This window comes from Protopterus annectens, chromosome 10.part0 (genome assembly GCF_019279795.1).
Source record: "Protopterus annectens isolate FY-2018-M chromosome 10.part0, PAN1.0, whole genome shotgun sequence".
Taxonomy (NCBI): Eukaryota; Metazoa; Chordata; order Ceratodontiformes; family Protopteridae; genus Protopterus; species Protopterus annectens.
The window spans coordinates 767,010,566-767,037,022 of record NC_056744.1 but is presented as its reverse complement, the minus strand read 5'-3'; the positions used below and the strand labels follow the sequence as shown (position 1 = coordinate 767,037,022).

The 26,457-nt window shown below is 43.4% G+C and overlaps 1 protein-coding gene across 3 annotated transcripts in view; it reads right to left on the bottom strand.

Annotated features, from left to right (window-relative positions):
• Window positions 1-26,457, bottom strand: part of MIER1 (MIER1 transcriptional regulator) — a 1,388,802-nt gene that overhangs the window by 298,198 nt on the left and 1,064,147 nt on the right. For all 3 annotated transcript variants that reach the window (XM_044085588.1, XM_044085589.1, XM_044085590.1), the window contains exon 10: window positions 12,633-12,772. In XM_044085588.1, the coding sequence (XP_043941523.1) occupies window positions 12,633-12,772 (140 nt within the window). The remainder of the gene's footprint in view (window positions 1-12,632; window positions 12,773-26,457) is intronic.

Here is a 26,457-nt window from a genome sequence, read left to right as displayed (position 1 = left end):
TTGTATTTAAGTTGGCACCCAGGAATATAATCTGTTGCGAGGACACTAGTTTAGACTTCTTTTCGTTTACTGTGTACCCTAGAGAAATTAGCAACCTTTTTACAAACGCCAGATGCTGTAGAAGAATGTCTTTTGTCTCTGCTTGAATGAGGCAGTCATTCAGGTATGGATATATTTGAATTCCTTTTTGTCTGCAAAATGCAATTACTGGTGCCAGGCACTTTGTGAAGAACCTGGGCACAGTAGATAACCCAAAGGGCAGTGCAGAGAATTGGTAGTGCATTGTACCAGCTTTGAATCTGAGGTATCTTCTGCAATTTTGTCTTATGGGGACATGCAGGTATGCCTCTTTGAGGTCCAGAGTAACAAGCCAAGCCTTCTTGCCCAGCATGGGTAGAAGCTGCTGCAATGTCAACATTTTGAATTTTGGAATATCCAGGTAAGTATTCAGAATTGAAAGGTCTAGTATGGGCCTCCAGGCCTTGTCCTTTCTGGGGACCAGAAAGAGGCTTGAGTAAAATGCTTGTCCCTGTTCCTGCTGTGGTACTTTTTGAATAGCTCTCATGTCCATGAGGGCTGAAATTTGTTTTTGTGCCTCTGCCCATTGATTTTGTGGCAGGTCTGGCATTGCTTTTAGCCTTGGTAAAGTATAAAAGTGGAACCTGTAACCTTGAGACATAATATTCAGAACCCATTTGTCTTGGGTGATTGTTTGCCAGTTTTGAGAAAAAAGTGCTAGTTTTCCCCCTAAGGGGGCTTCCAAAAGGGACGTGCTTGGCGTACGAAGGGGAAAGTCATTGTGACTGATTCCTGTAAGGTTGAGACTTGTCCTCACTTCCTTTTGGGTTGGAGGTGCCCCACTGTCGTTGTCTGTTTGAGCCTTAGGGTTGAGATCTGCCTCTTCGGCGTCTGTATCTGCCTCTCTGTGGCCTGTCTGACACTGGAAAGGACCAATTCTTTGTTGGCCAATTTCTGCTAAACCGAGGTGGCTGTACCTGTAAGAAATCCTTGACTGTTTGCATAGATTTAGCTTTATCCTCCATTTTCTTTAACACCTCTTCTGCCTTAACACCAAACAAGGTATCATTCTGTAATGGAGCATCCAATAATTTTGCCTTAACATGATCAGGTAAACTCTGTTCTTTTAACCAAGCATGTTTTCGAATCACAGAACCTGTAACTGCGGCTCTACAAGAGGCCTCTAAAGAATCAAAACCACATTGCAGAGTATGTTTTCCCACCTGTTCAACTGCATGCAATAAATCCTGCATTTCTTTACAATCAGGATCTTCTGAGTTTGCAAACATTTTCTGTTTTAACTGAGCCATTAAATATTGTTGGTACTTAAGCATGTGAAACTAGCAATTTAAAGCTCTTACTGCTAAAGTTGCAGAAGTGTATACTTTCTTCCCCCATCTATCCAAAGCTCTGGAATCTCTGTCAGAGGACACTGGATTTTTTGCAATGGAAGCCTTAACCCCTTTTGGACCCTGGGAAATAGTTTCTGGATCAGCAGAAGGGTTTTTGTAAAGAAACTTGTGAGAGTCAGGGACTCTATAATACCTATCTGGCTTGGCTGGAGCAGGGGGCAAAGAGTCAGGAGATAAGCTGGATTCAGAGAACACATCATCCACAATGTCTAGTACAGGCGGAATAGCCAGCGGCCTGTGCTTAGGCAATAAAAGGAAATCCCTGAGCCTTTTCTTGGATTCTGAATATTCCTGACTTTCCCAATGGAAATGCTCCCTCATGGTATGCAAAGTTTCCCCAAAGGAATAATCCTCAGGAGGAGAGGATGAAGGGATAGATTCTTCAGCATCAGAGTCCTCATAAGGGAGTAGAGAGTATCCCTGGTCTGAAGAGGAATCAGAGGAAATGGAAACCTGATCAGAGGAATCATAGTCTGTATCCTGCCTAGGCCTTTTCTCAGGAGGGGGATGGGAACCCCTGATTAGAGTAATGAGGTCTTCGGCCATTTTAAGCATCTGTGTCTTAGACATGGAGGACTGTCCAGGAGAATGCTGTACTTGTTTCTTTGTCTTTAATGGTACCTTTGTCTTGGCTGTTGTTTTAATGGTAAGTTGTGAAGGTCTGAAAACTCCCTCAGAAGCCGATGCCTGCTCAGCGGCTCCGGACCCATCTGAGGGATTAGTTTCCGTAGGCCCAATACCTTGAGTTTCCAGAGGCCTAGTTGTCTCCACGTGGGAGTTGGAAGCGGCCTGTGGCTCCGAGGTAGCGGGTGTCAGGGGCTGCGAAAGTGCCTCACTGATAACCGGTGACTGGTCTAGAAGAGGTTTCGTCGTCAGTTTTGGACCTCGGATGCCTGTCTTTATCCTTGTCTTTGCGTTTTTTCGGTATTGAGGTCGTCGGTTGATCCGACGGCATAGTATAATTGAACCTTCGGCCAAAGTAGTACAAAGCAAAATCAAAACGTCTGTTTATAGTGCGTTTGTTAAATCTAGCACAAAACCGACAACTAGTGACGTCGTGATCATGGCCTAGGCATGGAATACAGTAAGAGTGGAAGTCCTTATGAGGTATTTGCTTCCCACAAGAAATACAATTATTAGCTTTTTCTGACATCGGTCTGAGGCAAGAAAAAAGTTTCCCCAACGGGGTACTTAGCTTTATTTAAGACTTTGGATCTGAAATTCGACTTCGAAAATCTCAGGAGTTGGCCGACCGGCACTTGTGAACTGCTTCTGCTTCGGGCACCCCGTGGCAAGAAAGACTGAAGAAAATGGCATCGGCTGCATCTTATATACCCCTGGCGCACTGACGTCAGGGAAGAAGTGACAGCAACTGACGCCGGACCAAGACTTTGGAACTCTGGCCGACTGCGGGACCGCCTGACGGCAGGATAACCCAAGTGTAATGACTGCAGCAGTGTAACACGATGAAAATCTGTGGTGTTGTCTGTCTTTAGTAGTAGTTGTCCTGGATGTTGCAGGTCCTTGAAAGCTATAAGTGCATTTTATACAGTTAGCATCTCTTTTTGATTGATGTGAAGATGCCTTTGCTCTGTGGGCCACTCGCCCTGAATACATTTTCCTGCCATGTGTGCTCCCCAGGCGTAATCCGATGCATCTGTTGTCAGTGTTTGCCTGGCTGTGGGTTGAGTAAAAGGCTGTCCCTTGTTAAGGTGACAAGCTTGAGCCCACCATCGAAACTCCTGTTGAAGGCAAGGAATTAGTGGTATAACTGTTTACAAACTTTGACAGTGTTGAGACCATACACTCTTTAGGTAAAATTGCAGTTTCCTCATATGCAGTCTGGCATATGGAATTAGTAGTATGCAAGACGCCAAGTAGCCCAAGGCCTGCAAATCTTTTCTTGCAGGGAGTTGGGTATTTGTTGCCATCAATTGAAAGTATTGAGTCAATTGTCCTTGCTTGTCTGACGTGAGATAAGCCATCTGGGCCGTTGTGTTCAAGCTGGCACCCAGGAATAGTATCTGTTGTGAGGGCACTAGTTTTGATTTCTTTTCATTTACTATGTACCCCAGGCAACTTAAGGCACTAGTTTTGATTTCTTTTCATTTACTGTGTACCCCAGGCAACTTAACTTTTTTACGAACGCCAGATGCTTTAGAAGAATGTCCTTGCTCTCTGCTTGAATCAGGCAGTCGTCCAGGTATGGATAAATTTGAATTCCTTTTTGCCTGCAAAATGCAATTACTGGTGCCAGGCACTTTGTGAAGACCCCTGGGCGCAGTAGATAAGCCAAAGGGCAGTGCAGAGAATTGATAGTGCATTGAACCAGCTAGAAATTTGAGGTATCTTCTGCAGTTTTGTCTGATAGGGGCATGCAGGTATGCCTCCTTGAGGTCCAAAGTCACGAGCCAAGCTTTCTTGCCCAGCATGGGAAGAAGCTGCTGTAGTGTCAACATTTTGAATTTTGGAACATCCAGGTAAGTGCTTAGAGAAGAAAGATCCAGAATGGGTCTCCAGGCTTTGTCCTTTCTGGGAACCAGAAAGAGTCTTGAGTAAAATCCTTGTCCTTGCTCCTGTGGTGGTACCTTTTGAATAGCTCTCATGTCCATGAGAGCTGTAACTTGTTTTTGAGCCTCAGCCCATTGATTTGGTGGCAGATTTGGCATTCCTTTTAACCTTGGCAGAGTGTGAAAGCGGAACCTGTAACCTTGAGATACAATGTTGAAAACCCATTTGTCTTTGGTGATGCAATGCCAATTGTGATAGAAAAGTGCCAGTTTTCCTCCTAAGGGGGCTGCCAAGAGAGAGCTGTTTGGCAGCTGTAGTGGGAAGTCATTGGGGCTGCTTTTTATAAGGTTGTGGCCTGTCTTCCCCTTCTTTCTGGCCTGGTGTACCCCATTGTCGAGGCCTGTAAGGACCTTGTGCTCGATCTCTACCTCTTGGACGTCTGTATCTGCCCCTTTGAGGTCTGTCTGTTACTGGAAAGGACCAAATCTTGGTTGGCCAATTTCTGCTAAAACAAGGAGGCTGAACCTGTAAGAAATCCTTCACCGTTTGCATAGATTTTGCCTTATCCTCCATCTTCTTTAATACCTCCTCTGCCTCAACTCCAAACAACACTTCTTGCTGCAAAGGTGCATCCAATAATTTTGCCTTAACATGATCTGGTAATGTATGTTCTTTTAACCAAGCATGCCTTCTAATGACAGAGCCTGTAACTGCTGCTCTACAGGAGACCTCTAAGGAATCAAATCCACATTGCAAAGTATGTTTTCCCACTTGTTCACCTGCATGCAATAAATCCTGCATTTCTTTAAAACTAGAAGGATCTGAATCTGGAAGCATCTTTTGTTTCAACTGAGTTATCAAAAATTGCTGATATTTTAGCATGTGAAACTGGCAATTTAAGGCTCTCATTGCTAAAGTTGCAGATGTATATACTTTCTTTCCCCATCTGTCTAATGCTCTGGAATCTCTGTCAGAGGGAACTGGGTTTTTTGCTGATGAGGCCTTAATCCCTTTGGGTCCCTGAGAAATAGTTTCAGGGTCAGCAACAGGGCTTTTATACAGAAATTTGTGAGAGTCAGGGACTCTGTAATATCTATGAGGTTTAACTGGGGCTGGAGGTAAGGAGTCAGGGTTTAAGCTGGATTCAGTGTACACATCATCCACAATATCTAACACTGGCAGAATAACAAGTTGTTGAGGCAATAAAAGGAAGTCTCTGAGCCTTTTCTTGGATTCTGAGTAATCCTGGCCTTCCCAATGGAAATGCTCCCTCATGGCATGTAAGGTCACCCCAAAGGAGTAGTCCTCAGGCGGAGAGGCTGATGGAATTGATTCCTCAGCATCAGAGTCCTCATAAGGGGGTAAAGAATATCCTAGGTCTGAGGATGTATCTGAAGAAATGGACACCTGGTCAGAAGATTCATAGTCTGCATCCTGTCTGGGCCTTTTATCAGGAGGGGGATGGGACCCCCTGATCAGGGTGATTAGGTCTACGGCCATTTAGAGCATTTGTTTCTTAGGCATGGAAGCCTGTTCTGGAGAATGCTGTATCTGTTTCTTTGTTTTTAAGGGGACCTTAGACTTAGCAGAGGGTTTAATGGTTAACTGGGTAGGTCTGAAAACACCCTCTGAAGCTGTGGATTGCTCAGCTACTTCGGTTCCCTCTGAAGGGTAAGTTTCCATGGGCTGAAAACCTAGAGCATTCGAAGGCCCAGCCAGCTCCATGTGGGAGTCGGAGGCGGTCTGTGGTTCTGTGGAAGCGGTCGTCAGGGGCTGCGTATGCGCCTCGCTGAAAACCGGAGAACCGGCGACCGGCCTAGAAGAGGCCTCGTCAGTTTTGGGCCTCGGATGCCTGTCCTTGTCTTTGTGCTTTTTATGTATTCCGGTCAACGGAAGTTCCGAAGACATGGTGTAATTGAATTTTCTGCCAAAATAATGTCGGGCAAAATCAAACCGACGTTTAATAGTGCGCTTGTTAAACCTAGCACAAAACCGACAACCAGTGACATTGTGGTCTGGGCCTAGGTATGGAATACAATAGGAGTGGAAATCCTTATGAGGTATTTGCTTCCCACAAGAAATACAGTTATTAACTTTTGCTGACATCGGTCTGAGGCAAGAAAAAGTTTCAACGGGTTACTTAGCTTTGTAGAAGACTTCGGTTCTGGATTCGGAATGAAAATCTCAGGAGTCGGCCGACCGGCACTTGCGAACTGCTTTTGCTTCGGGCACCGCGCGGCAAGAAAGACTGAAGAAAATGGCGTTGGCTGCGTCTTATATACCCCTGTCGCACTGACGTCAGGGAGGAGGCGGCAGCAACCGACGCCGGACCAAGACTTTGGAACTCAGGCCGACTGGGGAACTGCCTGACGGCAGGATAACCTAAGTGTAATGACTGCAGCAGTGTAACACGATGAACATCTAACCAACACACTGAAGCAGGGATTTACGTTTCTCTGATTCTCATTGAACAATGGTCTTAACTGAGATAATAATGCAGCCAATTTCAAAGATACAAGAGCTAGAATGCTAAAACACTGACACAGCACAGCAACAACGTAAAGAAATGTGAAGCTGGTGTAGAAAGGCAAACTCAATAACTCCTCGGCTTGGACACAGTACAAAGTACACGAGTTTATTGCACACACCACAAAGTAATTAATTCTCCAGGTTAAGCGCTTTCATCTGTCACAAGCACACTTCCTCAGAACAAAGACATATAATACCACACTCATTTTATAAACATTGTGGCGCCAAAACCATTTCTCATAAAATAATTTAAAGGTATATACAGAAAAAAACTTACTTATATGAATAACATACAAAAGCATTCCTATCCCAATATTATTAATGTTAAGAATTCCTCTAATTCATAAAACACACATGTAGTTCATAAAATTCTCTTGAGTTTGAGAATGTAAATTGAGCGTATAAAATCTGGTTGAATGTCCAATAGATCAAATACAAATGTAATAACTATTGTCGAAGACACAAGTCTAACAGTGATATAAACTAGTTAGTATAAATAATATATGAAATATATGAAATATGCAAAATATATGAAATATATAGTAGTTCATACCTATTAGATATATGATATATAAAATATATAGTAGTTCATAACTATTATGGAGCCTTGAAAATATACTAAAAATATATACTGTACGTCTGTACCAAAAAACTATGCTAACTGCAAGAACGGTTTTATACTGATGGAATCACTAATGCCAGGAATTCTTGTGGCATCTGTAATGATCTGCCACTTACTCTCCTTCATGGCCAAAAAGGCTTTCACATTCCCCCCCATATACTGTAATATTAACCTGGTCAATAATAGAAAATTTGAAATAATGCACATCTCCACATTTGAATATATGCCTATAAAGGGCATTCTTATTATCTTTATTCTTGATGCTGTATAGATGCTCATAAATGCGTCGTCTCAACTGTCTCTCGGTCTTGCCAATGTAAAACGCTGGACATACTAGACAAGTTGCAAGATAGACGACAAATTTAGTGTTTTAATTTCCTGTCCTACAATGTATATATGTTTTATTAAAATTTTCCAATTTCACACCACGTTTCATTAATGGTGTAACATTGGTTGCATGTTCCACATTTACTTGTGCCAGATAAACCCCCTTTTTTACCACTTGTATTGGATTCTAAAATCCTTTTAAGATTGTGTCCTGTTTTATAAACAAATTTAGGATGGGACCCCAATATCAAAGCCAGATCATCGTTCATATTAATCAAGTTCCAATGTTGCCTTACTATGTTTTCGATGCACTGGACTATAGGGGAATACATTAACACACAGACCCTGTGGTCAAAACCCTCGATTGGTTTATTGTCTGATGGTAAAACTTCAAATGTTGAGTTGCCCAACAAAGGTAAATATTTATTACCCCATTCTTTGCTGACATATCTAACAACATCATTTAATAAGGTAACCGGGTATCCTCTCACACTAAACATTGACTTAATTAAATCTAGTTCTTTGTCCAAGATGACTTTAGTCGAAGACATACGGGCAGCTCGGATACACTGTCCTTTAAATACGTTTTTGAAAACATGTTTGGGATGATTACTGCTGAATTCTAAGTAATCATTGGAAAATGTCGACTTTCTGTGTATGCAAGAGACAAATCCTCCATCACCATGGCTGACATAAGTGTCCAAGTAAGCTGTACCCCTTTTGTTGATGTTATATGTAAACTTTAAGAAGTCTGTTGTATTGTTAATATAATCAAAAAAAGACTGAATTAATTCTTCAGGACCCTTCCATAACACAAAATGGTCATCCAAAAACCTTGAATAAAAAACAATGTGTTGAAAAAATTCACTACTGAATAGGTATAGGTATATATTTCATATATTTTGCATATTTCATATATTATTTATACTAACTAGTTTATATCGCTGTTAGACTTGTGTCTTCGACAATAGTTATTACATTTGTATTTGATCTATTGGACATTCATCCAGATTTTATATGCTCAATTTACATTCTCAAACTCAAGAGAATTTTATGAACTACATGTGTGTTTTATGAATTAGAGGAATTCTTAACATTAATAATATTGGGATAGGAATGCTTTTGTATGTTATTCATATAAGTAAGATTTTTTCTGTATATACCTTTAAATTATTTTATGAGAAATGGTTTTGGCGCCACAATGTTTATAAAATGAGTGTGGTATTATATGTCTTTGTTCTGAGGAAGTCTGCTTGTGACAGATGAAAGCGCTTAACCTGGAGAATTTCTTACTTTGTGGTGTGTGCAATAAACTCGTGTACTTTGTACTGTGTCTAAGAGCTAGAATGGAACAACGAGCTACTACTGCTGATAGTCTCCATTGGAAAATGGTAGCAATAACAGCTCATATGCATCCTGGTTTTGATGAACAATGAAGATGGTTATTTATAAGCCTGAAAAAGTTCCCATGAATCTGATGGTGAGAAAGTGTAAGACTCGTGTAGCTTTCTCTGGTAAGGAAAGAATGACGAAGGAGTGGAAGTCATAGTGGGGCAGGACAGACACAATTAAAACCTTTACAAGCTTGGTATAGTCTCCATGAATCTGATGAAAAGAAATGTGCTAGAGGTGTATGTCTCTCTCTAGAAAGGGAACTATGGTAAGGATGTGGACAGCACAGATAATGGTTACAGTAGGGCTTAGGCAAGGTGAAATTATTCATTTATTCAATTATGGCCTAATATATTGTAAGGATTTCACTAAGGAGTGATGACGATGATGATGGCAATAGCTACATAATGCTGATAGAGTATCTGTGCTTTTTTTCTTTAATGGTCCATGTTTCTTCTCCTGAAAAGTCTAACTTCAACAGAAACAAGTGGCCTCATTTAACAGCAAGCATAATGAACAAACCCTCACAACATGGTCAGAGTTTAGGCAGCTCATACAATTAGGACTGGTTACCCTGTGACTGGTTAGTAAACTGACAAAGTAAAGGGTCCTATAAAATGGAGGCACATCTTTCAAACAAAAATATATGACCAGCAGACCGTGGAGACAAAATAACAATAAGTTAAATAAATAAAGTGTACCAAACAGACCGGTTTTGGCTTGTATATTACAAAGCCTTCATCAATGTGAAGAAACAGAAAAAAATACACCCCATTTATAGTGTGTCATCAAACCAAAAGCCAATCACAGATGTTCATTTAACCCGGGTGCAAAAATTCCTCCTAGTTTGATTATCCATTTTTTCTCCTTAACATTGAGCAATTCATGCCAGCCAGATTTATTTTGTTGCAAACCAATAATTTTATCTATAATTGTAAATTGAAAACATGCTGTCTTGTGAGTTAAAGTGTGTTTAAAGAGAGCGTTAGTGTCACGCTGGTTCCAAATTTCACTCATATGCTCAGATATTCTATGTCTCACAGCCCTAGACGTTTGTCCAACATAAAAGGCTGAACATTGACAAGTTGCTAAATAAACAACCCATTCCGAACTACAACTGGCGAAAAAGGGAATCTGAAATACTGTACTAGTATTCTTACTACTAAAACAAGTGGTTTTCAGCATTCTACAACAATGCCTACAGTGCCTACATGGACGGCTCCCCTTAACAATCCCCCCCTTCAATGGTACTTTGTTTTTTGTCCCTTGATTTAGGGCAACTCTGTTTGTAATGGTTGAAATATGATGCTAAGTTCCTCCCATTTCTATATGAGAAAAGGCACCTATCCCCAAGGAACCCTGAGAATCTATTTTCTGCCATAAGAATATTCCAGTTCTGACAAACACTATCAATAAGTGCCCCTGTGTTCCACCCATATGTCGTCACAAACCTAAGTTTTCCTGTGGTATCAAAAGCCTTCTGTTTATATTTTAAAAGTTCATCCCTATCCCTATTCATCTCATTAACCACATTCTGTGCTTGTGTGATGTGTCCAGTTGGATAACCCCTTTCCTTAAACCTGTTAGTAAGGTCATCTCTGAAATGTAAATATGAATCCTCGGCTGAGCATATATGTTTTACCCTCATATACTGGGATTTAGGGATATTTTTGCATATATGAGGAGGATGATAGCTGGAGGCATGGAGCAGAGAGTTATACTCAAGGAATTTTCTATATACTTCAGTAGTGAAGGTATTATCCGGGGCCCTGATGACCATTACATCCAGAAAGGCAATCCTATCCTGGTTGCAACTTACCGTAAAAGTCAATCCCCCACTTATTTTCATTGAGATATTCAACAAATTCCCCAAGATATTCCTCATCTGACCTCCAAACCATCCAGCAAGCATCCAAATATCTTCTCCAAATGTCAATCTGATCAATATACAAATTATGGGATTGATCGTACAAAATTTGTTCCTCAATATATGCCATAAAAATATCCGCATATATCGGGGCAAAAGAGGCACCCATTGCTGTCCCTTTAATCTGTAAAAAGCATGCCTCACGATAAAACAACACATTTTTAGTTAATGCATGCTCAGCCAAACCAAGAAGGAGAATAATAAAACCTGGTCAGTAAAGTCCTGACCTATACAGCCAGTATTCAAAGGCTAAGGAGTTGGGAGGGTGGCCTAATGGTTAAGATGTTTGCCTTACAAACACAAGGTGCAGGGTTTGAGTCTCACAAGGGATAATTGGCTAGGCTTAAAGTGGCTCGCAAGGGCAGTTAGCTTAGTACTGACCTATAAACCTATTCAAGACCAGCCCAACGTGGAATATTCGTATAAACAGCTTTGGCATCTAATGTACAAAGCCACCAACATATTTTAAACAGCCAATAGTAAAATCAAAGAAATTCTTTAAAAAAAAAAAAAAAAAAAAAAACCTTCCCTGATGAATGACCGCCACCCAACCACAAAAGCCACATTTGGTCAATCCAACCCACTGGCAAAGATGGCAATGCAGCTCCTCTAAACCTCATGCCCCAGAGCTGTGTAAAAATGTATTTGCGAGGCAAGCCCCTGTACGTACTCCCTTACTAAAGATAATAACGTTACAGTTGAACAACCATGAGGAGTGAAGAAGCACCCTGAAAGAATGATTTCAGCAGGTGCAGACATTTCACAGACATTATCTCACAGTTGCATTATACGTAAAGGAAACACAGTCAGGGAAATGTAACATAAGGGAACTGGGAATGAGGAAACAGCACCTAATCATGCAAACGATGACCACTCAACAGGAGGGAAAATGGGAATCTGTGGAGGATTTCCTTGTGGGTCCTTTCTGTTGATGTCAGTCACCAGTAAGAACGCTCTTCACATAAGAACTGCCGAGTCATTTTTATCCAAAAAAACTTCCTCTGCTGGCTCAAAATTTCAAGAAATCATGCCCAGATTGCTTGCTGAAGACTCTAGATAAATGCATTGTTAAAGTACGAAAAGAAAGTAAGTCTGGACAGCACATCAGCTTACTTGTCTATCTGCTACACAAAACTGAAGCCATTAGGTGTCAACATAAAATTGCACAGAATACCACAAAGTCTACAGTTAAGAAACAGTCACTGATTTCCGCTGTGGCACAAAAATGCTATAACAAACTTCCACTGCCTTTGATTGCCTTGCTGGACTAGACTGAACTACCATTTGCTGAAATTAGACCCGTGTCGAATACAGTTGTTAATGGATGCAACTTTATTGCAAAATACAACAGTTTCAGGACAGACTGAGCACTTTTAAATATCCTTTTTATTCCCGTTTCCAGCCAGTCATCAATCCTTCAATGACCCGATCAGACAACTTGTTCTCCTGGTCATGGGAGGCTGCCGTCATTCAGGCAGCCTTCAGGGATTTCTATTAAGCTATAACCTACAGTACTGGCCTCCTGGGCATGCTCACTACAGTGCATACCTGATGTTGACTGCAGTTTGCACTGCTTGGGGTGCATACTGCTGTCATGGCCATCCTGCTTCTTGCATATTCTCATCACACACAGCATCTAATGGACATCAGGACAGCATCCACATGTCAGTATAGCAGTAAGCCTATCTACACCCCCCATGAAGGATGGGCTAACAGACATTGGTCATTCACTCCTACCCTCCTTGGCTCCAACAGCTCCTGAACTGCTAGTTGCTTCCGGCCCATGTAAGGCACAATCAGGACTTTACCCCTTTGTGCCTTGAAGCTAATACAAAATGCATAGAAGTTAATGTGATGAATTTTAAATTATCAGACTTATTAGTAAATGTCTTACCATTATGATTACTGTTGCTGAGTGTGCTGTCTTCTTTTTCAGACTGACTATTGCTGCTGTTTGAAGTGGTGGGAGGGGGGGATGGTGCACGGCTAGAAGTAGTACTTTCACTTTCATCCAGGAGACGATCCATGTAATCCCTTTGAAAAAATAAAAACAGACTAAACCAGCAATATCACAAAACAAGAAAAAAATGTTTAATGGCTAACAATACGTGAACAATACCACAATTTTCTCACCTGCACATTTCTTATACAGCCATTTTGAAGCATAAAAGTACAGTTGTGTACACTTACCATAAATGTAGATGTTCGAGTGTATTCACTGTTAAAGTCATTACACTTGGGTTATCCTGCTGGCTGGCTACCCTCAGTCGGCTTGAATTCCAAAGTCTAGGTCTGGCGTCGATGCAGCCGACACCATTTTCCTCAGTTTTTCTTGCCCCAGATGTCAAGTGCCCCCAAAAGGGTAGGCTAAAAATATGCCAATAAAACTTGCATGCACCAAATATAAAACACCTTCATCCACAAGCAAATAAACCACATAGGTTGTATAGATTAGAGAAGTGCAGATAAGTTGCAGCAAAGATATGGGGGGTAGTGGGTGGGTAACCTGGATTGCAATAGTGAATACACTCAAACATCTACATTTATGGTAAGTGTACACAATTGTACTATGTTCTTCGTGTTTCACTGCTGCAGTCATTACACTTGGGTTGAATCCCAAAGCTATGGTTGGGAGGCTGGAGCTAAATAGCATTAGGAGCGGCTATGAGGCCCTGCAGAACTGCAGTGGCAAAGCCTGCCCTGGATTTAGAGTAGAGTGGTAAATGATAGTGCTTTGTAAAGGTGTGCACTGAACTCCAGGTAGCAACCTCTAAAATGTCTTTGGTTGGTACTCCCCTGAGGAAGGCTGCTGCTCTGGTGAATGTGGCCTAATGCCCTTAGGCACTGGCTTGCCATGTTGTGAATAGCAGAAACATATGCAGTGGCCTATCCACTTTGAAATAGTCTGCTTTGAGATAGCCTTTCCTTGTGATCCTGCAGCATATGCCATTAGTAGTTGCTCTGTCTTTCAGAAAGCTTTGGTTCTGTCCAAGTAGAAACGTAGCTGTCTGTGTATGTCCAAAGAATGCAGAATTCTCTCCCCCTTATTCTGTGGGTTTGGATAAAAAGTAGGCAGATGAATAGTTTGGTTAAGGGCCACACTGGACACTACCTTAGGCATAAATGTCGGGTTTGTCCTCAGAGAAACCCTGTCTGGATAAAAAATGATAAAAGGTTCCACAGCCATGAGTGCCTGTAGCTCTGAGACTCGTCTTGCAGAGGTTATTGCTAGAAGCAGAGCTGTTTTCCAAGATAAAAGCTTTATATCAGCTGTAGCGGCTGGCTCAAAAGGAGGCAGGGTGAGTTTTTCCAAAACATAACTGAGGTCCCATGCTGGTACTGGTGATGATCTTGGAGGCCTCACGTTTTTGGCTCCTCCCAGGTACTGCCTTAACAAGGGATGAGAAAAGATTGGTGGCTCTGTATTGTAATGAGCCGAAATGGCAGAGGCATGAATTTTAATTGATGAAAAGGATAGGCCTTTGTCCAGCATCTCAGTTAAGTATTGCAAAATATGAGGAATATTTGGTACAGCTATGTCAATTCCTTGTGCCTGGTTCAAAGCACAGAATCTCTTCCATTTGCCAGCATATGATTTTCTGGTACTAGGCCTTCTGGCTTCCAAAATGACATCCATTACAGCTTTAGTGAGAGGTGCGTTTTGTATCACTACATTATCTGCCATGCTGCAAGATTTAAGGTCTTTAGTTGGTTGTGCAGGATCTGATTGTTTTGTTGGGATAGTAGATGAGGTTTTTGAGGCAAGGACCAAGCTGGGCATTGAGACAAGTTCCTTAGGACTGGATACCAGTGCTGGCAGGGCCAGTCTGGGGCAAACAGTATCATTTTTGGCTTCTCTTGTCTGACCTTTAGGAGTACCTTGGGGAAGAGAGGCAGTGGAGGAAAGGCATATACTGCTAAGCTTTTCCAGCTGAAAGACAGGGCGTCCACTTTCCAGGCTTGTCTGTGATAAGCCCTTGTACAGAATCTTTTTAGTTGGTAGATGTGAGGAGAGGCAAACAGATCTATATCCGGGCATCCCCATTTCCTTGTTATCATGCTGAAGACTTATGGATCCAATTTCCACTCGTGGGGATCCATGAGGTTTCTGCTTAGTTCGTCTGCCAGAGTATTTATCATTCCTGGCAGGAATTGTGCCTGCAGATGTACTTGGTAAGTCAATGCTGTGTCCCACAAAGTCATGGCTAGTCTGCAAAGGGGGTAAGAATGAGTGCCTCCCTGCTTGTTTATATACCACATGACCGTGGTGTTGTCTTGTCTTTACCAGTAGTTGTCCCAGATGAAGTAGGTCCTTGAAATTCTGAATAGTTAGCATCTCTTTTTGGTTGATATGTAGATGCATTTGGTTTGCGGACCATGTGCCTTGAATACATCTTCCTGCCATGTGGGCCCCCCAGGCATAATCTGATGCATCCGTTGTTAATGTCTGCCTGGCTGGGGGTAAAGTGAATGGTTATCCCTTGTTCTGGTGACAAGACTTCGTCCACCAACAAAACTCCTGTTGGAGACAGGGAATGAGGGTAATTATTGTTTCCAGGCTGTGGCAATGTTGAGTCCAAACACTTTTTAGGTACCATTGAAGTTTTCTCATATGCAGTCTCGCATTTGGAATTAGTAGAATGCAGGATGCCATGAAGCCCAAAGCCTGCAAAATTTTTCTTGCAGATAACTGGGCCTTAAATAGGTAGTCAGTTGACTTTGTTTGTCTGGCGTAAGATAAGCCATCTGGGCAGTTGTATTTAAGCTTGCACCCAGGAATATTATCTCTTGACAGGGTACTAGTTTTGATTTCTTTTTGTTGACTGTGCACCCTAGGCCTGTTAGTAATCTCTTTACAAACACCAGATGCTGCAGTAGAATGTCCTTGTTCTCTGCTTGAATGAGTCAGTCGTCCAAGTAAGGATACATTTGTATTCCTCTTTGCCTGCAGAATGCAATTACTGGTGCCAGGCACTTTGTGAAGACCCTGGGCGCAGTAGATAAGCCAAAGGGCAGTGCAGAGAATTGGTAATGCATTGAGCCAGCTTTGAATCTGAGGTATCTTCTGCATGTTTGTCTGATTGGGACATGCAGGTATGCCTCTTTTAGGTCTAAAGTCACAAGCCAAGCCTTCTTGCCCAGCATGGGCAGAAGTTGCTGTAGAGTCAACATTTTGAATTTTGGTATATCCAGAAATGTATTTAGAATAGACAGGTCCTGTATTGGTCTTCAGGCACCAAGAACAGTCTTTAATAAAATCCTTGTCCCTGCTCTTGCTCTGGTACTAGTTGAATGGCCCTCATGTCCATGACGGATGAGACTTGCTTTTATGCCTCTCCCCATTGATGCTTTGGCAGGTCTGGCCAACCGTTTGTCCTTGGCAGGGTATGGAAGTGAAACTTGTAGCCCTGTGGCACTATGTCTAGGACCCATTTGTCCTGGGTTATTATGTGCCAGTTTTGAGAAAAAAGTGCTAGTTTTCCCCCTAAAGGTGCTGCCAGAAGATACGTGCTTGGTGCAGGCAGGGGGATGTCATTGGGACTGTTTCCTGTATGGCTGTGATTTGTCTTCTCCACTTTTGGAGGTAAACGCACCCCATTGTTTCAACCTGTATGAGCCTTGGGGCTGGGATCTGCCTCTTGGGTGTCTATATCTGCCCCTTTGTGGTCTGTCTGAAACTGGAAAGGACCAATTCTTTGTAGGCCAGTGTCTGCTAAATCTTGGAGGCTGAACCTGCAAGAAATCCTTAACCGTTTGCATAGATTTAGCTTTGTCCTCCATTTTCTTTAACACCTCTTCTGCTTTAATACCAAACAAAGTATCATGCTGCAATGGGGCATCTAATAATTTTGCTTTGACATGATCAAGCAGACTTTGTTCCTTTAACCAAGCATGCCTCCTGATGACAGAACCCGTAACAGTGGCTCTGCAGGAGGCCTCCAAAGAATCAAAACCACATTGCAAAGTATGCTTTCCAACTTGTTCAGCTGCATGCAATAAATCCTGCATTTCTTTGTTTTCTGCACATTCAGAATTTGACAACATTTTATGTTTAAGCAGTGACATAATATACTGGTGATATCTGAGCATATGAAACTGACATTTTAAAGCCCTTATAGCCAAGGTAGCGGAAGTGTAAATATTTTTCCCCATCTGTCCAATGCCCTAGAATCCCTGTCAGAGGGGGTAGGGTTTTTTGCAGCAGAAGCCTTGACCCCTTTGGGACACTGAGAGATAGTTTCTGGGTCAGTAGCAGGATTTTTGAAAAGGAATTTATGAGAGTCAGGAACCCTGCAGTACCTGTCTGGCTTAACAGGAGCTGGAGGTAAGGAGCCATGGGTCAGACTGGACTCTGAAAATACATCAACAATGTCTAACACAGGTGGAATAGCAAGAGGCCTGTGTTGTGGTAGTAAAAGGAAGTCTCTCAGCCTTTTCTTAGATTCTGAAAAATCTTGGCTCTCCCAGTGGAAATGCTCCCTCATGGTATGCAAGGTTTCCCCAAAAGAGTAATCCTCAGGAGGAGAGGCTGAAGGGATAGATTCTTCAGCATCAGAATCCTCATAGGGAGGAAGAGAATATTCCTGATCAGAAGAGGAATCAGATGAAATGGAAACCTGATCAGAAGATTCATATTCAGTCTCCTGCCTAGGTCTTTTATCAGGTGGGGGATGGGAACCCCTGATCAAAGTAATCAAGTCTTCGGCCATTTTGAGCATCTGTTTTTTGGGCATGGAGGCCTGTCCAAGAGGCTGTTGTACTTGTTTCTTTGTATTTAAGGGTGCTTTAGTCTTTGCCTCTGAAGCTGAAGTCGTTTTAATATATAATTGGGTTGATCTGAAAACACCCTCAGAAGCCGATGCCTACTCAGTGGCTACGGACCCATCTGAGGGAATAGTCTCTGAAGGTCCAATACTTTGAGCCTCCAGCGGCCTAGTCGACTCCATTTGGGAGTCGGTAGTGGCCTGCGGGTCTAAAGTAGCGGGAGTCAGGGGCTGCAAAGACGCCTCACTGAGAACCGGCGAACCGACGACTGGCTTAGAAGAAGCCTCGTCGTCGGTTTTGGACCTTGGATGCCTGTCATTTTCTTTTTCTTTGCGTTTCTTGTGAATTCCGGTAGTCGGATGGCTATCCGATGACATTGTATAATTAAATCTTCTGCCAAAATAGTGTAATGCAAAATCGTACCGACGCTTAATAGTGCGTTGGTTAAACCTAGCACAAAACCGACAACTAGCAACGTTGTGGTCAGGGCCTAGGCAAGGAATATAGTAAGAATGAAAGTCCTTATGAGGTATTTGCTTCCCACAAGAAATACAATTATTAACTTTTTCTGACATCGGTCTGGAGCAAGAAAAAAGTTTCCACAATGGGGTACTTAGCTTTTAATGAAGATTTCGGATCTGTAATTCGAACACGAAAATCTCAGGAGTCGGCCGACCGGCACTTGCGAACTGCTTATGCTTTGGGCACTGCGCGGCAAGAAAGACTGAGGAAAATGGCGTCGGCTGCATCTTTTATACCCCTGGTGCACTGACGTCAAGGATGAGGCGACAGCAACCGACACCGGACCTAGACTTTGGAATTCAGGCCGACTGAGGGTAGCCAGCCAGCAGGATAACCCAAGTGTAATGACTGCAACAGTGAAACACGAAGAACATCCACTAGAATCACAAGGAACACACGGACTCTTGCTAGCAATCAGTCCACTGGAGCTGGTGTATAAGATACGGGATACACATCTTTAAATACCACTAAACTAATCACAACACGTTACGTTTCATGGTACACCTGCCTGCTAGAAACTTCACTTCAGATCTCACAGAGGTTATACCACATCCTAAGCATCTGTATTGTTTATTCACCATCCTAACAAACCCTATACATTACAGAGTATTATAGTAGTGAAGACCTACCTGCATAACTAAAGATGCATCTACTCCAGTGAAAAAATATATTTGTTCTCACAACTTTGTGTGTTTGAAAGTACAGAAAAAGAAGTTATGTACTCACCATAACGTTCCATGTATGTAGTCCATCTCACCGAACATTATTAAGTGTGGGTTCGGACCCGATCCTCGGCTCCGACTTGGCCGCTTTTAGATACACATCTTTAAATACCACTAAACTAATCACAACACGTTACGTTTCATGGTACACCTGTCTGCTAGAAACTTCACTTCAGATCTCACAGAGGTTATACCACATCCTAAGCATCTGTATTGTTTATTCACCATCCTAACAAACCCTATACATTACAGAGTATTATAGTAGTGAAGACCTACCTGCATAACTAAAGATGCATCTACTCCAGTGAAAAAATATATTTGTTCTCCCAACTTTGTGTGTTTGAAAGTACAGAAAAAGAAGTTATGTACTCACCATAACGTTCTATGTATGTAGTCCATCTCACCGAACATTATTAAGTGTGGGTTCGGACCCGATCCTCGGCTCCGACTTGGCCGCTTTTAGAAGCCTGAAAACTTCTGACTGGCTCGTGGCTAGGAGGTATCCCATGGTGCATGAGCACACTCCCCAGATCTTGTTTGCTGCTAGTCTATATAAGGAGAAAAAGTAGAAAGGAGAACAAAGGTTCGGAAGAATAAACCCTAATAAAAGTGTCCTTTATGATATAAACCACCATAGAAAACTGTTTGCAGATCCTCCAGGAAGGGGGCTGGTGGGTGGGTTCATAATAATGTTCAGCGAGATGGACTACATACATGGAACATTATGGTGATTACATAACTTCTTTATGTTATGTAGTTCTAATTATTACATGTGGGACAGCATCCCTAGCATCTTGTATGGGTGGCTCACTGGAAAATACTCCTGAGCCCCGCGGAACCAAATGAGGCCCTACCCATGGAAGTTAAGTGCAATTTATAATGGGCAATGAAGGTATGAGGGGTAGCCCATGTTGCTGCTGCACATATATTATCAATAGGAGTCCTGGCTTGGAAGGCAGCAGAAGTAGAAAATGATCTGGTAGAATGCGCTTTGACTTTAAGTGGTAACTCTCTTCCCTCAGAAGTATAAATGAAAGAGATGCAGTTAGAGTTCCAGTTTGATAGTGTGACCTTAGAAACTGGCAAACCCATTCTTGTTTCAGCAAAGGAAACAAATAGCCGGTCTAATTTTCTAAATCCTTTAGTTCTGTGGATGTAGAAACGCAATTGCCTATGCAAATCCAATTGGTGAAATCTATACTCTGCTTTACTGGTGTGACTGGGGAAGAATACTGGCAATTCGATAGCTTGATTCAAGTGAAAATGGGAGCAGACCTTGGGGATAAAGGAAGGATTCGTCCAGAGAGAGACCCTATCTTTGTGAAAAATGAAGTATGGAGGTTTAACTGATAGGGCTTGCAGTTCAGAAACTCGTCTGGCTAAAGTTATCGCCACCAGAAAAAGAGTCTTCCATGACAGAAATTTTAATTGACAGCTATGGGCTGGTTCAAAAGGTGGCAAAGTAAGTTTAGAAAGGACTAGATTTAGATCTCAGGGAGGAATGGGATCTTGAACGGGAGGTCTTAACATCACAGAACCTTTGAGAAAGGTCTTGCAAAGTTTGTGGGACATAAGTTTAGAATCATTTCCCACAAGAAAATTAGATATTGCTGTTAGCTGAACTCTGAGTGTAGCAGCTGCTGATACCTGGTGAAAAAGTTCTGATAGGAACTCTAACACAATAGGAATGGGAGCTGTAAATGGATTAACCTTTCTGTTATCTGCCCATATAGAAAATCTCTTCCATTTACTGTTATACAATTTTCTAGTTGAGGGCTTATGAGAAGAGGTAATGATATGGGTTACAGCTGGAGACAAATCGTGAAGCCTGACTAATGATGGAACTGGAGCAGCTATGCTGTCAGTTTGAGAGTGCGGAGACAGGGATGAAGAGAACCAGACGTGTGTCAAGAGGTCTGGTACTGGGTCCAGAGCCCATGGATAGTCTAACAGGTGAGGCCCGAGGAAAGGGAACCAAATCTGATGAGGCCAGTAAGGAGTGATGAGGATCATCTTGCTTCCCAACAACATTGCTTTCTGCATAACCTTGGGAATGAGTGGAAAAGGAGGAAATGCATAAAGAAGTCCAGGGGGCCAATCGTGGACTAGTGCATCTCTCGGAGACTCTCCCAGAGGGGGAATGAAGGAGAAAAAGGTGCTGCATTTGGCGTTAATGGGGCTGGCAAAGAGATCACAGCAGGGTTATCCCCATTTCTGGAAGATCTGATGGGCTACTTTCTGGTTCAAAGACCATTTGTGAGGTGACAAAATTGCCCTGCTTAGCTCGTCTGCTATCACACTGGATGTCCCCGGGATATGTGTTGCACTGAGAAAGCGTTGGGAAGAAATCACCCATTTCCAAACTCTCAGGGCCTCTCGACATAAGGGGTAAGATCTGGTTCCTCCTTGCTTGTTTAGATACCATACCACGGACATGTTGTCTGTATGGATAGCTATCATCCCTAGAGGGAGAAAGTCGTGAAGTGCTTGCAACGCTAGAAGCACAGCTCTTCTTCTCTAGGACGCTGATATGCAGATGGGCCTCGTGATCTTGCCATTTGCCTTGGACAGTCCTGCCTAGATAATGCCTCCCCCCACCCTGAGAGGCATCCGTGGTCACAGTGGCAACGGGTTGGTGCGGTACAAAGGGAGTCCCTGTGGTAAGGTGACTTGGCTGAATCCACCAACGGAGATCCTTTTTGCAAGAATCTGTGATTAGTATCTGGTGATGCAGGGGCAACTGCTGAAAAGACCACTGAGATGACAGGAGCCATTGGATTATTCTCATATGTAGTCTTGCTAATGGTACCAATGTTATAGCAGACGCCATTGTTCCAAGAAATTGTAAAACCACCTTCGCTTTGACTCTTCGAAGGGGAAGTATCCTGCAAATCTGCTGTGAAAAATTTTGTATTCCGTCTGTTGGTAGTCTTGCTATCATAGAGACATTGTCTATGTTTGCTCCTATAAAGGTTATAGATTGAGCGGGCAAAGTTAAGGATTTTTCCCAATTTATAGAGACTCCCAACTGGGAACAGAGCTTGATTGTGGAGTCTCTGGATTGAACTAGAAGATGCCTGGTGGTGGCAGTCACGAGCCAATCATCCAGGTATGGAAAAACTTGGATTCCCTGATGCCTCAAATGGGCTGTCACTACTGCCATGCATTTGGTGAACACCTGGGGGGGGGGGGGCTGTGGTGAGACCAAAAGGCAGCGCCCTAAACTGGTAATGATTGGCTCCCAGCCGGAAGTGTGGAAAACTCCTTGATGCTTTGTCCATCTTGATGTGGTAGTAGGCATCTTGGAGGTCTATTGAGCACATCCAATTTTCTTTCCCTAACAGAGGGAGTATGGATTGTAGAGTGACCATTCGGAACTTGGACTTCTTTACATACTCGTTTAACCTGCTGAGGTCTAAAATGGGTCTCCAGTCTCATGTTCTTTCAGGAACTAAAAAGAATCTGGAGTATGTTCCAAATCCTGTCAGGTCTGCCGGGACCTTTTGGATGACACTTATTAACAGCAGCTTTTCTATCTCTGTAGCTGCTTGATCCCTGTGATTGGGTGGTACATCTGGGATCCTTTTGGGAGGGCGTGGTGGAAGGGAAAAGGGTATAGAATAACCTCTGGTGACAATGCCTTGTACCCACTTGTCTCGGGTGATATTTAGCCAAGCTTCTGGGTACAAAGACAGGTGACCCCCGATCGGCTCCAGAGACGCACATTCAGTTTCCACATCAGGAACGCTGATAGGGACGGTCACAAAAGGAATCACGACCTCCCTGATTTTGTGGACCTCCCCTGCCTCTAAGGCAACATCTAACATTTGTTCCTCCTCCCCTGCCTCTGAAGGAGGAATCACCCTGTGTATCCTGGAAAGATCTCTGTGATTTCTTGAACCACATTTTACCACTCTTCTGACCTTTAGGGTAAGGTCTGGAAGGGACGGTAAAATGGACTCCCGCGGCAGAGAGAGTCTTTCCTTCCTGTTCACACCTGGTGAGGGTATCTTTCACCTTGGGTCCAAAAAGAGAGGATCCATCAACGGGAGCATTGATGAATGTAGACTTGAAAGGTTCAGCACAACTGCATAGACGCATCCAGGAGCGTCTCCTTAAAGAGAATCCTGAACCTGCTGCCCTACTCGCACCATCAGCTGCGTATGACATCAGCCTCATGAAGGAGTTAACAATGGATGTTAAGGTAGCCAACTGAGTAGATACTGTAGATGGGACTCCTTCAGTAGAGGTACCTTGAAGAGGATCTCCTAACTCCTTCAGGAGATCTCTCTGAAGTCTCCTGAAGTGTGACAGATAATTCAGTGATCAGAGTGTAAAAGCCGCAGAAAAGAAGATACGCTTCCCATATCTATCCATCGTTCGGTATTCCTTATTGGGTGGATGGATAGAAGAAAAAGTCTCTGCTAGCTCCTTCTTAGTGGCTGCCACCACCACCATGGCATCTACAGGTAAGCCCTTGGATAAATATTCTTTGTCTTTAGGGGCGGAAAGAAACCTGTTCGGCCTCCTGGGGACCGGTTCCATGGCATCAGGAGTCTGCCATGCTTTCTGACTCACAAGATCCAGCAACTCGTCAAGTGGGGGAGACACCCATGAAGCTGAGGGTTGAGACCTGAAAGTCTTCAGGTATGCTGACTCCTCATCAGATGGGGTAACAGTGGGCCAGCCGCCTCTCTGCCTGAGGATCTCCAAGATGTCTGCAAAGGAGACATCTTCAGAGGACAACTTAGGGGACCCCTCTGACTCATCGAGGTCAGTGTCAGATGTGAGAGACTCATCAGAGGAGTCTACATGCTTCCTCTTACATAATCTCTTCCGAGGGGGCTCCTCAGTGGGGTTCTCTGGGGAGGCTTCGGAAGACTGGGGGCCACCCAAGTGGGGGTCCTGAGGCTGTGGGTCTCTGCCATCCAGAGGAAGAGAAGATGCTGAGACTGTAGTTGGCGCTTGAGGGAGTATAGCATCGGCACTTCTACGTGGGGCGGATGAGCTATCCAGCATGTTCCTCATCTTCACGAAGATAGATTCCTCCGGCTCCGAAAGACGCCTCGGTTCCGAAGAAACAGGTGGTGCAGACGGCTCCAGAAGGCTCGGCTCCGAGAATGATGTAGGGTCCGAGCTCACTCGGGCCAACGCACCAAGAGGGAGACTCAGCACCGAAGAAGTTTGGTTCCAAGTGTCCCCATCAGGGCCGACCGTGGAGCTTCGGACCCTAGACACTTCAGACGGCGCCGAGAGTATTGGAGCAGAACTCGGCTCTGAGACAACCACACGAGGTGCTGGAACCAAAGACTCCACTGTAGTCGGTACCGGCAATATCGGCTCCGAAGGCCCAATCTGGGTTGGAGGAGGAATGAAAGCAGGACAGGTAGAAGGAGTCGGCTCCAAGATCGAGTGGGTCGGAGCCGATAAACATTTTGGCAAGGCCGATGACTTGAGGAGTCTGAGCACCACTCTCTCGATGTCTTCTTCAGATAGACTCCTGGAGGATCTAGAAGACAGCGTGGGTGACCTTGTTCTCTATAATATCGGCGATTTAAGGGTAGGGGAGACCGGTGGAATTTCCGTTGACCGGCTCCGAAGAGGGCTGCTAGTGATCGGCACCGAAACACTTGCTACCGATACTGCAGAGTCTATGTCCAAAATCTCAATCGGCCCTGAAGACTGTAGAGCCGAAGAGAAAGATAACAACTCCACTTTTTGTAACTTCTGTGGTGGTACAGAGGCAGAAGTTGAAGCTGGAGAAAGCCGTTTTGAAGTTTTGCCCTTATCCTTCCTAGAAGACTGCGACTTAGGAGAGGAAGAAGAACTGGCTAAGTCTTCTTCGAAGGAAGGTTTCAACAGACCTTTTAAAATAAGTTTATTCTTCCATTCCTGGAGCACTCTAGGGCTAAAAGAATGGCAGAAAGAGCAGGTTTCTTGCAGATGTATGGCCCCCCTAAGCAATATACACAAACGCTATGCCCATCAGTGATGGACATTTTTTGTGAACACTTAATGCACTTCTTAAAGCCTGATGGTTTGTGTTCCTTAGATTCCTTAGACATACTGACAGCAAAGGAAGGCCAACACACTCACACAACAAGAGAGGAACTAGGTCCTCTAACTTAAACGGACCTAGTGTGAAGAACAAAATAGGGACGAAAAGTACAGTTGTGTACCTACCATAAATGTAGATGTTCGAGTGTATTCACTGTTGCAGTCATTACACTTGGGTTATCTGCCGGCAGGCTACCCGCAGTCGGCCCGAGTTCCAAAGTCTTGGTCCGGCGTCGGTTGCTGTCGCCTCTTCCCTGACGTCAGTGCGCTAGGGGTATAAAAGATGCAACCGACGCCATTTTCTTCAGTTTTTCTTGCCCCAGATGTCAGGTGCCCCCAGATAGGAAGGCTGGAAAAATAAAATTATGCCAAAAAGCATGCATGAACTAATATAAACATTTCCTTCATCTACAAGCAAATACACCACACAGGTTGTATAGAGTTGAGAAGTACAGAGAAGTCCCAGCAAAGTAAAGGGGGATGGTGGGTGGGTAACTTGGACTGCAACAGTGAATACACTCGAACATCTACATTTATGGTAGGTACACAACTGTACAATGTTCATCGTGTTTCAGTGTTGCAGTCATTACACTTGGGTTGAATCCCAAAGCTGAGGTTGGGCGACTGGGTCTAAACTGGATTTGGAGAGGCTACCAGGCCCTGTAGGACTGCAGTGGCAAAGCCTGCTCTGGATTTAGAGTAGAGAGGCAAGTGGTAGTGCTTGGTGAAAGTGTGCACTGAGCTCCAGGTTGCAGCTTCTAAAATGTCTTTGGTTGGTACTCCTCTGAGAAAGGCTGCTGAAGTGGTTGTTGCTCTGGTAGAATGTGGCCTAATGACCTTAGGCACTGATTTGCCATGTTGTGCATAACAGAAGCGGATGCAGTGTCCTATCCATTTTGAAATTGTCTGCTTTGTGATAGGTTTTCCTTGTGATCCTGAAGCATAGGCTACAAACAGTTGCTCAGTTTTTCTGAAAGCTTTTGTTTTGTCCAGGTAGAATATTAGCTGTCTGTGTATATCCAAACCCCTTTATTCTGGGGATTTGGGTAGAAAGTTGGTAAATGAATGGTTTGGTTCAGGGCCACATTGGAAACTACTTTTGGCATGAATGTTGGGTTTGTCCTGAGAGAAACCCTGTCCTGGTGAAAAATGATGAAAGGTTCCACAGCCATTAATGCCTGTAACTCTGATACTCTTCTTGCTGAAGTTACTGCTAGGAGCAGAGCAGTTTTCCATGATAAGAATTTTATATCAGCTGTGCTGGCTGGTTCAAAAGGAGGCAGTGTGAGTTTTTCTAAAACAAAATTGAGATCCCAAGTTGGTACTGATGCTCTTCTTGGGGGTCTTATGTTTTTTGCCCCTCTGAGGTACTGTCTTGGGTGTGAAAAAATAGGAGGTTCCGTATTGTAATGAGCTGAAATGGCAGAGGCATCGATTTTAATTGATGAGAAAGATAGGCCTCTGTCCAGCATCTCAGTTAAGTATTGTAAAATCTGAGGTATATTTGGAACAAGTGGGTCGAGCCCTTGTGCCTGGTTCCAAGCACAGAATCTCTTCCATTTTTCTGCATAAGATTTCCTAGTGCTGGGCCTCCTGGCTTCTAAAATGACATCCATAACAGCTTTAGAGAGAGGTGCAGCCTGAGTGGCTACA